General features: G+C 45.6%; 1 protein-coding gene across 1 annotated transcript in view; it reads left to right on the top strand.

The window, feature by feature from the left end:
• Positions 1 to 13,520, top strand: part of VXN (vexin) — a 28,603-nt gene extending 15,083 nt beyond the window's left edge. Inside the window, exons 3-6 of the mRNA XM_074985751.1 lie at positions 4,472 to 4,604; positions 9,070 to 9,131; positions 11,278 to 11,366; positions 13,334 to 13,520. Coding sequence (XP_074841852.1) covers positions 4,472 to 4,604; positions 9,070 to 9,131; positions 11,278 to 11,366; positions 13,334 to 13,520 — 471 coding nt within the window. The remainder of the gene's footprint in view (positions 1 to 4,471; positions 4,605 to 9,069; positions 9,132 to 11,277; positions 11,367 to 13,333) is intronic.
• The last annotated feature ends 207 nt before the right edge of the window (positions 13,521 to 13,727 follow it).

Here is a 13,727-nt window from a genome sequence, read left to right as displayed (position 1 = left end):
ACAAATTTAATCCCAGACAAGAGCAAAAATAGCAAACAATCTGGAAACCTGCCAGGTTTCTTCATAGCAGCAGCACTTGAGCATGCCAGTGCAGTATTAAGTGATTTATATATCCAAGTGGCTGACCTTGTGAGGTAACCTCAATCATTTTTAAATTAATGCTTTCCATTTCCAAGGAGACAATCAAAGAAAATTTTTAAAAGGTGCATGGTTAAAACATTCAAATGGTCCCTCAGTACGCACATTTTTTTCCTTCATTTTTCACGATAGTTCTACCCCTCAACTCTTTCTCCCACTCTCCCTTCTCATGCCCCAAATAGATGACTGGAATGATTTAAAAAGAGTCTTGATTGAAACTGACATTTGATTACACAGCAGAAAAGGGGCAAATATTGCCATACCATCTAGCACTTCTATTGCTAAAATTAGATCCACCAGGCCAATGATGATAATATAGCTTATAAAATATGGCATTTTTTCATTAACTGTGTGATCCTTTAGAGGCTAAGCCACAAAACTGCAATCAAAGTCATGTGCATAATTGCTCCATTTTTGTTGGATTGCTTGGATCTTTGGAATGGGAATCCTGTTTGTTAATTCCAGGAGTGTTTTGTTGCTATAGCCCACACATCAACGTGCAACTCTACTGAATCCTCCCTTGACCCCTTTTTCATCCTGGTTTCAAGCTAATTTTAACTCTCGGGCTACGAGACAGGACCATTCTCATAGAATCTTAGAATACTAGAATTGGAAGGTTCCTCGAGAGGTCATCGAGTCCAGCCCCCTAACACAGCAGAACCAAGCAAGTTAGTTTGATAGTATCATGTTGAATGGCATTAATTACACTATGCTCTTTTAAGTCCTTATTAATCAAGTCCCATATTAGCTGCTCCATTATCTTGCCTGGGATTCATGTCAGACCAATCAATCTATAATTATACAAATCATCTCATTTACCTCTACGTACTGCCTCACTGCTTTTAAAACACAGCTCTCAGCAGTTGAACTCAGGAACAAATGTTAGTAGAAACTGGCCTCTGAATTTAGGATTCAGCAGCATGGAAACAGGATAACCCCGTAAGGCACAGTAAAAGAAGTAATCAGGTATTTTAAGAGCACAACCTAGTAATGCTGCTCAGGGTGGATGACTCTGCTACTATTTGGCAGTTCACCTGAATAACTGCAAAACTCCCATGGATTTAGATTTAATGTTACATTTAGAAAAGAAAAGTGATGTCAAGGTAATCCATGTGATTTACCCTACATGTTTCTGATGACCTGAAGAAGTGCCCAATCATGTTTAGAGCTATACTGGGCAGCAGCAGGTTGGGTTTCCTGACCTACATATGTCTTGACCTATTATAGTAACATGCTGACAACAAAAATTACTACAGAACCCCAGGAGCTTCAGACAGAAGCCTGCCCAAGCCCTGGCACCACTGTGTGCAGTAGGGTGGGGGTGAAGGGTGTTATAAGCAGGGGGAGGACAAAGCCAAAGGCCTTCAGCCTTGGACTGGGGGCCTGTAACCTGAGTCCCCCATTCATGGCTGAAGCCCTTGGGCTTGGGCTTTAGCCCCAGGTGGTGGGGCTCAGGCTGCAACCTCAAGAGATGGGGCTCCAGTCTCGGACCCCAGCAAATCTAACAGCAGCCCTGGCAACCCCATTCAATAGGGTCATGACCTACTTTGGGGTCCTGCCTCACAATCTGAGAACAAGATAAGGAACGCTGGAAGTGTACTGCTGTTAGTGAGGTGTAGTCAACAAAGGTACATGTTTGTGGGGATGTTCAGGAGAGGTTGTGCTGTGACAGTCGAGTGAGCATCATGACAGAAATGTCATTGTAATTTATGGTGATGGTTCCTCATGCTTGAAGGCCTTTGCACATAATATAAGCAACTAGAAGTCTTTAAAAGCATAGGTAACATGGCTCAATAAATAAACCCTGCGTTGAGCCCGGAGTTGAAACCAAACCGCCCACTCATGCACACACTGATACTTCACGTTTGCAAGGCACAAGTGGACTACTAGGTCCACCCAGAGCTCTCCTGAAATCAGTGAGGTTCTCTGCAAAGGCAGCTGCCTGCTTGCATGTCATAAATTGCACTAATCAGAACCTATCACATGTTCTTTCTTGCCCCTCCTAGCCAGCATCATAATTAGGGTTACCCACCCCCACCCCCACAAGGCAAAGGAACTGAAAACCTCCAGTCTAACCAGAGGGCTGTGGCACACAATCTGTCAGACCTCTAGGGGGAGAGCAATCCGCTGGCTATCCCATCCCCACTGCTAGGGAAAAAAGGTGGGGTTTGAAGCGTGCCTTGAAAATTAACATCTGGCCTCTGGCAGAGCAAGGAGTCACACCAAAACCATTGCGTAAGGTCAAAATGGAGAAGGCCATGCCAGCAGCATTATCCATTCGACAATGGTTGGGTCTGAGTGTGCCTGCTGGCCAAACTACATCAGTGTTTGGCAGGCCCTCCGATAGCTAGGTTCCAACCCATCCAGGGTTTTGGAACCACTTGGATTGCACCTGCATTTAGCCACTGCTGGTGCAGATCTGTGAGAGCTCGGATAATGAGCTCCTATCATCGACGCCCACTTAACATGTGGGCATCGCATTTGGGAGTTTGCAGAGTGTGAGCAGCTGCTGCAGAGGGACTGGGAGATCTGAAATGAGTCCAGCCTCAGCTAGAGGACAGCCAGCAGAGACTGCTTGAGCAGCAGCAGGAACCTAACTGCTACCCACAACCTTGGAAGCACCTTAGATACATCTGGAGCTGTCTGGAAGAGTGCTGGTAAACAGTTTCAAATGCCTGGGGGATGCTGAGCCAAAGGACCAGTTTCAGGGGTCTGTGGGGTTCCAGGAAGGAACCCTGGAACCCCAACCTCCAGCATGACCTGTGGCTCTGAAGTCCTGAATACACACACACACACACACACACACACACACACACACACATACACACACACACACACCCCTCATAGGAATGAAGCCCTGAACACAGGAGTGCCCCACAGGATCAAAGCCCTGACCACCAGCAGCACTACTGAAGCATAAAGCCCTGAATGAGGGGGAGGGAACATCCAGAAATAATCTATGAGAATTTAAACCCTCCCGCTTCCTCGTGTTTGCTCCCTATTGCCTTTCTCCTTGGATTCCCTCCTGGCCTTCTGAGAGAAGAAAGCAGGGCTAAGAGAAAGACGGCCTCTCCTCGTGCTACTGTTCTGCCTCACGTAGGCAGCATGGCCGGCCCACAGAAAAGCTCAAGTCCAGGCCAATGCTCAATGGAAACATGTTGGACTGTGGCCCAGGAGAGTGCAGGGTTGACTCCTGCCTGGTTTATGGCATGTGCCTTCACATCTCTTGTGGCAGCCCAGCTTTGAGATCCCCTTTGACCTCTCTGAAGCAAAAGCTAATTCATGGAGCTCTTCAAGAGCCCACATGGACGGTGGGTGAATGTTTCCTTGGGGGAGGCTCATCCCTGGCCCTTCTACCTCTGTCCAACATTATGTCCCTTCCCTTCCTTTCCCTCCCCGCTTCCACACCAGATACGGGAGCCCACATGCAATCCCACAGCCACTGCCCGTCCTCCCAAACATCCCCAGTCCTGGAGCACCATGCAGGCAGCGCAGCCAGAACACTCCCAGCCCCAGTGCTGGCTGGGTGGGCAACATGGCTGGAGCACCCACAGTCCCAGCATGCCCAGCAGGCAGTGCAGCCAGAGAGCCTGCAGGACCAGCATTAGGCAGGTGGGCAGCACTGCCAGTAAAACCCCTGCTCTGGAGTACTGAGCAGGACACATGCCCATAGCAGCAGACAGGCAAACAGGCAGCGTGGCACGGCCTCAACCCCAGGATCTTGTGTGCTCTGAGTCCAGCCTGCCCCAGCCTCTCAGCTGCAGAAGGGTGGGAAGGGAACAGCAGGTAAGAGGGAGCCTGGCAGTGGACTGTGGGCAGGGCCATGCCAGGCTGTATGGGGACACTTAGCTGTCACCTGCCTATGCTACTCTCTGCCCATGTGGGGGCCACTAAAGCAAGCAGCCACTTATGCCCAATGCAGGTCTTTGAGGGGAGTTTCCTACAAACGAGACACACGTGGAGGAAACTGCCCAAGGAACAAGGCTGTGGAGAGGTAAATCACAATGTTTCCAGTTGGGCATCTAAAACCAAGTATCTTCAAAGTCTGTCACCCCATTCGCTTTAGCCCTTGAGATAAATATGGAAAGACGGCACAGGTATATGACACCCGCAAAGTGAATTCAGGTCATTTTCCACCATGTTTATCAATCCTCAAGCTCACACCTCTAAATCAAAATATTCCCCTTTCATTTACAGGCAAAGAGGTTGGAGGACTAAATACAACTGAGCCAATAATAGAGAGAACAATGTAACAACTTGAATGCTCTTTATGTTCATACATGGCACCAATGAAGGGCACGTGCAATTGGACAGTTTTGTCTCTTTCCTGTAGGTGGTAGCAGTGTCTGACTATTGGCCCCACAGGACAGAGGACTTGCTTTCAACCCAAGTCCCACACAAAGATGCGGTGGGGAACTTTGGCCACTTGCGGAATGAACAGGAAGGTGTCTGTCCTGCCAAGCACTGTAAGTTCTCAGTTGTGACTTCATTCTGTTGTTTGTGTGCTGAGTGCTGAGAATAGCGTTTGGTGCTACAGCCTTCTAGTTGCATGATGTGTTCATTAAAATGGGCATTTTGGTATTTATCTCAAAAATTTTCCTCATAAAAATGCCATGCAGTAAGATGATGATCACAAGATTGCAAAGCACTGGTCCTCCAAGAGCTTGAGCTAATACAACAGAACACAGTTTTTTCCCAAAAATCATACAGTCTTCTATTCCCAAAGGATGCCTTCTAGGCAGTACTGGTGATGATGTCTGTTGTCATGGGGTTGTCTCACACTGTCTCCTATAATACAGAATGACAGAATCACAGGGCTGGAAGGGACCTCAGGACGTCATCTAGTCCAGCCCCCTGCTTCAAGCAGGATCAACCCCAGCTAAGTCATCCCAGCCAGGACCTTGTCCAGCCGGGACTTAAAAACCTCGAGGGATGGAGAATCTACCACCTCTCTAGGCAATGCATTCCAGTGCTTCACCAGCCGCCTGGTGAAGTCGTTTTTCCTAATATCTAACCTACACCTTTCCCTCTTCAACTTCTGACCATTACGCCTTGTTCTGCCATCTGACACCACTGAGAACAGTTTCTCACCCTCCCTTTTAGAGCTCCCCTTCAGGAAGTTGAAGGCTGCTATTAAATCACCCCTAAGTCTTCTCTTCCGTAAACTAAACAAGCCCAAATCCCTCAGCCTATCCTCATAGGTCTTGTGCTCCAGACCCTTAATCATTTTTGTTGTCCTGTTGTCCATTGCTTATAAAGTTAGCCAGACTATTTAGTCTGAAATCTTACATGATGTATGTCTTCCTCAGGCCAAATTGCTTTGGAATGTTGCTGCGAAAACTACTCCTGCAGGAATTCTGCACCAAAAAATTAAAAATTCTGCAAAATTCTGCATCTTTTATTTGTCAAAATAACACAATGTAAACATGCCAGTTTGTGCTATTTTGGTGAGTTATTTCAAAACACACATTAACAGCTATGTCTGTAACAAAACAGACAATAAAAAAATCGATGTTTTCAACATAGGTCCTTTACTAGGCATATTAATAGAGAACAATGAATAATAATTATATTTCTGTATTTAAACTGAAATTATTTCCCACAGAACTCAAGAACAGTACAAAGACAAGTTGGGATAGTGGAGGAGCTAAGGGAGGGGGAGGTAATTGTTGAGAAGAAGCGTGGGTGTGAACTTGGATGGCTGTTGCTGGGAGAAGTATGAAACAAAGTTTCTGGGGGGCAAGGAGGGATTTGTAGGGAGCCTCCACCATGTAGGCCCTGGCTGATCTCCTAGCCTCTCTCATTCAGTCAGGCACATCTGCCTCTGTCCCCATGTGTCCCTTCAACCCTCCATCACCATGTTATATGTATCCTTGCACTCCCACTTACCTTCTTCTCCTCCACCCAGCCTCAGATGTCCCTGTACCTCCTTCCCCCATCCCCATGTCTCCCTCCACCCCTACGCAGCCCCCAGTTCCCATATGGCCCTGCAATCCCACTCCCATTCTGCCTCTACCCCACTCTGTCACCCCAACCTGTAACCTCCCCCAGCAGCCTCACGTGCTCCATGCTGTCTACGTGCCCCACCCCCACGTGTCCTGTGCATTCTGCTCTGGCCTCATGGCCTGGGCACCGTGAGGAAGGTAACCTCTTCACTTCCCTATCTGCAGCTAGAGCTAGCCTAGGAGGAGGTGCTCTCTGATCAAGTGCCACAGTGACCTCTCATGAGAGAAAGGTGTAATCATAATACCTTTCTTGCAGGGTGCATTCTCTTCAGAAAAACCATTCCATGCAGCCTACACATGCTACGCATGTGCAGTCATGCCCAGTTCCCCCAGGAGTACAATGCCCCCCCGCTGTTGTTTAGAACCAGCAAGAGGGAAACATATTGTTTTACCAATATTAAAAAAATTCTTGCAACTTTTTTTTGACAGTTTTAAGTGCTCTTATGCGTTGGAGCAGAGGCATGAAACTTGGCAGGGAGGTGTCTTTATGTCATGAATGTGCCTTTAGCTGCTCGTGACAATCCACCCACATTTGGCCAAGTTGTAATCCTTTGAAAAAACACAGTTCACAGCAGATCAATAGAGACCTACTAATTTGCACTGTGCCTTCTCAAGCCTGACAGGAGCTTCCATGCACTGTCATCAAACCCGCAGTGAATGAGCATGCTAGAGCAACTGGGGCTCAGAAGAACTTTCCTGTAATGGGTGCTCCAGCCTACATGGGGCCAGATATGGGAACTGAGAGCATGGGGGTCTTTTTGTCCTGTGCTGTCAGTGAGCCCTCTACAGCCAGGCAGCTTGAAGGAGAAGGCATCTGCTCTGAATGAAGAAACAAAAGCTGGGCCAGCAAGGAAGGAAAGGAGTAAGAACACACAGAGGTTTTCCCATCTCATAGAGCTGGAAGGGACCTTCAGAGACCATAGACTCCAGTCCCCTGTACTCTTCCTGACAGATTTACTTGCCCCAGATCCCCCAAATGGCCCCACCAAGGATTGAGCTCATAGCTGTGGGTTTAGTAGGCTAATGCTCAAACCACAGACCTATCCCTCCCTGGATTTAGGTCAATTAGTCTGGGGAGACTTAGACTAGCACTGGGGAGATACCGTGACTGGTATTGTGTCTAGGAGCTGGCAAGGGAATGGGGAGGGGAAGCAAGATCTAGGAGCAAACTATGGGGAAAGGGGAACCGGGACTGGCTGGAAAAGACACTGGGGCTGGGAGTCACAGAGGAAAACAATGGAGGACTGAAAACTGTTTGGCTGGGAGTTGGGAAACACAGACTGGATGAGTATCTGGAGAAGAGATTGGTAGAGACTGTCTGGACAAGGAGCATGGAGCTAGGAACCAAGGTAGTGCAGATGGGAAGCATGAGACAAATATGACAAAGAACTGGAGTGTGGAGAAAGAACGGAGGGTGCCTGGACAAAGAGACTATGACTAGGCGCCAAGGCGAGGTGGGAGACTGGGCAAAGACACTGAATGGAAAAGGAACCTGGGGAGTCAGATGAGGACTGAGAAACAGTGGAAAGGAGAGGAAGAAATCAAATAAGGAGACAGGTACTGGGACTGCCCAGCTGGAAAAGTGGGACTGAAAGAAGAAGCCTGAGGAATAAAAGCTGGGACGGGGTAGGGTAGTACAAGGAGTCGGGCGTGTAAATAAGCCAGAACTCAGGGAGGGACAGGGTGGAGGATATGGCACAGACCAGGACAAGCTCGTGGGAAATGGGCAGAGGTGTCCGTGCCCAGCAGAGCGCACTCCTCTCCAGACACTGGGATGGAACTAGAATTCCTGAGCCTCACCATTCCTCTGCAGTCAACAAATATCTGCACTCAAGTGAAGTGTCTCACACCTCTCCCGACCTGGACCAAACGGAGGATGACAATCTGCTTCTAATCAGTGACTTCATAGCGCAAATGGAGGAGATCCGGTGACCATGTGGATATCAATGTGATGCCATATGGTGGAATCTCACTGTTTCTATTTGTGTTTTTAAAATTAGCAAAATTCGCACAAACTATGTTACAAGAACATTATTGAGGTAGCAAAGTGAAGCTCTCAAAAGTATGGAAATGCCTGAATTAAGGGAAGTAGGGGAGATGCTCTTTGCAGCTTTCTTTTTTGCCCCCACACAAGGCCATGCACGAGGAAGCTTGTAATAAGGGCATGAAGGCACCATCCATTACTGATGGCTGACATTAAGTGGTTGTGTGATTTTGCCCTACTGCCTTACAAGTCTACATAGCAACTGCAAGCTCTCTCATTCCTTTGTAACAAAAAGTGGTCAGGTTTTTTTGTGATATAGCTCAGTATTTCTCAACCAGGGGTACATATATCCTTGGGGGAACACGGAGGTTTTCCAGGGGGTACATCAACTCAACTGGATATTTGCCCAGTTTTACAACAGGCTATGTAAAAAGCACTAGTAAAGTCAGTACAAGCTAAAAGTTCATTCAGACACTGACTTGTTACTACCGCTTCCTATACCTTATGCTGAAATGTAAGTACAATATTTCTATTCCAATTCATGTATTGATAATAAGATGATAGAAAGTCAGAGAATTTTCAGTAGCAGTCTTCTGTGATATTTTTGCATCTTTTTGTAAGTAAGTAGTTTTTAAGTGAGGTGTAACTAGGTGTGCAAAACAAATCTGACTCCTATAAAGGGCACAGTAATCTGGAAAGGTTGAATGGCACTTTTTTCAAGACCTCAGATTACCCTAAAACCATGTTTTTCAACTGCTGGTCCATGTACCTTAGAAGTACGTGAGAGAAGTCTGGGGTACTTATAATTTTTAAAAGGAATACTTAATAAAAAATATGTTGAGAAACACTGACATATATCATTGCAGATGGACATAGTCAAATCTGATAGGACTATAGGTTTAATTAGTGCCTCTTTAATTTCATCTTAATTATGCATTGCAGTGGAAACTTCTAAACAAGTGTCATCAAAATCCAGTGATAACCAGTTGGATGGAAAATCGTCTGTAAGTAAAATTCAATGAGACCAGCTGCTTGTATGTGATGTGCTTTCAACTAGCATGTGGAATTCAGTGTTGATACGTGCACACTAATGCCCATTCAGGGAAAAAACACCAAACCAATCCCATTTAAATATACTATGAGTTTCCAAATGCCTGTTACAACCAGAGAAAAAAATCTTGGCATCACTGGGTATAGCTCCCTGAAAAACTTCTGCCCAAAGCAAAGCAGCAGTCAAAGAGGCTAAGAGTATGTTAGGAACTGTTGGGAAAGGGATAAAAAATAAGACAGAAAATATGATCATTTCTCCAAGTGTGGGCACAGCATAGATTCATACTGTGTCCTGTTCTGGTCACTATCTCAAAACAGGATATCATGGAACTGGAGAAGATTCATAGAATCATAGGGCTGGAAGGGACCTCAGGACGTCATCTAGTTCAGCCCCCTGCTTCAAGCAGGATCAAACCCAATTAACTCATCCCAGCCAGGACCTTGTCAAGCTGGGACTTAAAAACCTCTAAGGATGAAGAATCCACCACATCTCTAGGCAACACATTGCAGTGCCTCACCACCCTCCTGTTGACGTTGTTTTCCCTAATATCCAACCTACACCTCTCCTGCTGTAACTTCAGACCATTGCTCCTTGTTTTGCCATCTGTCACCACTCAGAAAAATTTCTCTCCATCCTCTTTAGAGCTCCCCTTCAGGAAGCTGAAGGCTTCTATTAAATCACCCCTCAGTCTTCTCTTCTGTAAATTTAGTAAGCCCAAATCCCTCAGCCTCTCCTCATAGGTCACGTGCTCCAGCCCCTTAATCATTTTTGTTGCCCTCCACTAAACCTGCTCCAGCACAACCACATCCTTTTCACACTGAGGGGCCCAAAACTGGACACAATATTCTAGATGTGGGCTCACCAGTGCCAAACAGAGGGGAACAACCACTTCTCTAGATCTCCTCACAATGCTCCTCCTAATGCACCCTAATGTGCCGTTAGCCTTCTTGGCTACAAGGGCACACTGTTTACTCATATGCAGCCTTTCATACACCATAACCCCTAGGTCCCTTTCCGCTGTACTTCTACTTAGCCAGTTGGTCCGCGGCCTATATCAATGCTTAGGATTCTTCCGTCCCAAGTGCAGAACTCTACACTTCTCCTTGTTGAACTTCATCAGATTTCTTTTAGCCCAATCCTCCAATTTAGCCAGGTCACTCTGGATCCTATCTCTACCCTCCAATGTATCTACCTCTCTCCTTAGCTTAGTGAGGGAAGCAAAGAGGATCCAGAGTATGGAACAGCTTCCATATGAGGAGAGGCTAAAAAAGATTAGCATTGTTCAGCTTAGAAAAGAGATGACTAAAGAGAGATATGGAGGTCTATAAAATTACAAATTGTGTGGGAAAAGTGAACAGAGAAGTGTTATTTGTGTCTTCACCCAGTACAAAAATCACTTCACTTACCTCATTTAAACAGGTCAAATGGGACTAGATTTGTAAAAGCCATTTCTGAGCTTTTTAATGATTGCTTCTTGGAACAGCCCTTGTCAACACAAGGAGGGTCTTCTCTGTTTAATCCTGTGTGACACGTGTAAATTGGTTCAAGAAAAGTGAAGTCACTAACTAACAGAGACAACAGTGAACAAAGTCCAACACCCCCAGAAAAGCCAGATTTTCTAGCTGTAGCCTAACATAGCAGTAGTAAAAACATCTCGCTCTTATCTAGCGCTTTTCATCAGTAGGTCTCCAAGTGCTTCCCAAAGGAGGTCAGGATCATTATCCCCACTTTACAGACACAGTCAGGGCCAAATATGGAGTTGTACCCACTAACAGCAGGTGAGTAGTTGCCCCTCAGTACCAAAGAAATAACTTACCAAAAAGCAATGAAACCTTCCAGGTTTTTAGGCATCAGTCTCCGAAGCCTTGCACCCTTGTTCATATGAGTAATCCTCGTTCACAAAAGCACCTCCCTGGAACTGACTATTCACACCAGAAAGGATTATTTTGTGGTTAAGGATTCAGTGATCAAACCCTTAATTTGCTCTCCCTTTCCGCAATTTATGGTATTTTTTAAATCCTCTCTCACCTTATGTCCCCAGTAACCCGCAGTCCCCATTCACGTATAGAAGTTTCTTACTGACCTTTTTTCTTTCCCAGAAAGTTTCGGCATCCCCAGTCACATATGTCAGAGTGAAACAGGCTGCAGCCACAGAGCCAGCTACAGTGGACAGTGCTTTTGCAGAAGAGTAAGTTCCTTCCCATACATCTCTCCACCCCTACCTCAAGGCTCTGGCAGAAAGGAAAAGTAGCAGGTGGCCCAGACTATAAGTCATCTCTTCACACACACATACAAAACGTCAATAGTAAATGACTCCTGGTTAGAGTAATACCCCTCAATGATCTATAGAAAATGAGTAATTAATTTCCAAAACACTGGTCTGGAATGTTATGTGCTTGATTATGCACTGTTAACGTAGGCATTTTAGATCTTCAGGCTATAGAAAATGATGGACATATGTCAATTTAATTTCTTTTCCTTAACCAGAAATAAGTTAATGTCTGAGTAATTAGTTTATAAACATAAACATCTAACTTGTGTGTCACACTGAGTGAAATTTAGGCAAGCCAACATCTCCATGAGACAAGAAAAGAAGTAGCCATGGTTCTTCTGTAGAGACACTGTGCAAAATTCTGCTCTTATTACATCCTTCAGATCCCACTGAAGTCATCTGCAGAATGTAGCCCAAAGAACTGAGGCCCTATCAGGTTCAGTTTACTTGTGCTGTATTTTCTAAACAGATAATTATATTGAAAATGACTCCTATGAGCCCACTGGACCTCATGTAAATTAATCTGTCAACTGAGTTACACCAGAGATGAAGAAGGACAAGTGCATTGCTATCTGGTGACAGTACAACTACCCCATATATATTATTACCATTACTTACACATGTCATAGGTGCGCATTTCACTTTATACTCATATTAAAAACCTACGACCCACTTCTCTGGAGTAGCTCCACTGAAATAGATGGAGCTACACCAATTTACATCAGCAAAGGATCAACCCCTACAGTCCCTGCTGTGGCAGAGATTTTACAATTACAACTACTAGTCCTAGTGCTTACCACCAGACGTAGGGGCTGCCTACACTGAAGCCGGAGGTGTGCATTCAAGCTCAACTAGACATACCTGTGCTAGCTCTTGCCAGGCTAGTGTGCTAAAAATAGCAATGAAGCCACAGTGGCACAACCTGCGGGACGAGCTAGCTGTCCTTTGCGCATACATATGGCCTTGAACAGCATCTTAGTCAGGATGGTTAGCCCCTTGCACTACTCACACTGTTATGACTACTTTTAATTTTAGCATGTTAGCTTGATCAGCGCTAGCATGAGCATGTCTGTTCAAGCAGGAAATTATACCTCCAGCTCCAGTGTAGTCATACCCATAGCCCCACTGGCTGTAGAAGACAGTAGCAAACGCTGTATCTGTGTCACTGTATTCAGGATTAAGGTCTAAGGTAGGATGTGATCCTGCAATTCCAAGTTCTCGAATGAATATTCAGCCTAAGAAATAATACTCTCTGGATACTCCCATCTTGCAAAGTAATGAGTGAGAAGAGGGCAGAGAGGAGCTGGGAATGGGAGGAGGCTCTCTTTTTGCTGTTTTGAACAGAAGACCTGGCATAAAGGAGAACTACTCTGCATCTTGTGCAGCACTGAAGTCACTTATGAAGCAAGAAAGGAGCAGAGGGAATTTTGGGGCAGACCAGTCACATGCTGGCCCTCTGGTGGGACTGAGTCTTAAGGCTCAGTCTAGCAGCCCACTAGGATGGCTGTCATGAGCTGAGAGTTTTGTGGAACCAAACCTTTAGATGTGACAATAATGAGGTCAAAGAGGAACCAAAGGAAAATCTTAGATTTGCACAAAATACCTCTCTGCTGCCACTCAGTTTTGCAGTGTTAGTTTCATTATTTTAATGGTATTTACATTTAATCAGTATTTTGCTCAGTTGGCATGGGGGGTGGTCAGCATTGGAAAGAGACTTGAGAAAAAGGGAAGCTTTACACAAATCCAATTACACCCCAGTTTAAGCAACTCTCTTTCTTAAACCAAGGGTATTCCCACTTGTTTAGTTAACCATTGAAAATGCGAATGAACCTGGCAAAGGGCCACCAGAAAGAAACATTTATGTGTCCTGCTTTGTTCTCTAGCTATAGAAGGCACTCAAGGAAGAACAAGGCGTGTGACTTATCCTTTGCCTCAGAAGCAGATGCCTCTTTACCTTTGACTGGCAGCCACTTGTGCGGAACACCAGGCATCCTAAGGAAAATGTGGATGAAGCACAGGAAGAAATCAGAATACCTGGGAGCAACAAACTGTGCCTTTGAGGCTGACTGACAAATTTCAGCTTTGCTTTTGGAGGATGAATATTTCTTTAGCAAGGGCAGAAGGCTTTAGGACTTCCCTGGAAATGGTTGCAACTCTGCTGATGAATATCTGAACAAATTACTTGTGCCATTCAGGGCATTTGCCTAACCTGAGAAGACAGAAATAGAAGGGGGGAAAAGGTGGATCTGAGCTAATCTGATAGGCATATTTTACTGG

The sequence above is a fragment of the Carettochelys insculpta genome, chromosome 2, assembly GCF_033958435.1.
Source record: "Carettochelys insculpta isolate YL-2023 chromosome 2, ASM3395843v1, whole genome shotgun sequence".
Classification (NCBI taxonomy): Eukaryota; Metazoa; Chordata; order Testudines; family Carettochelyidae; genus Carettochelys; species Carettochelys insculpta.
This window is presented reverse-complemented; position numbering and strand designations above follow the sequence as displayed.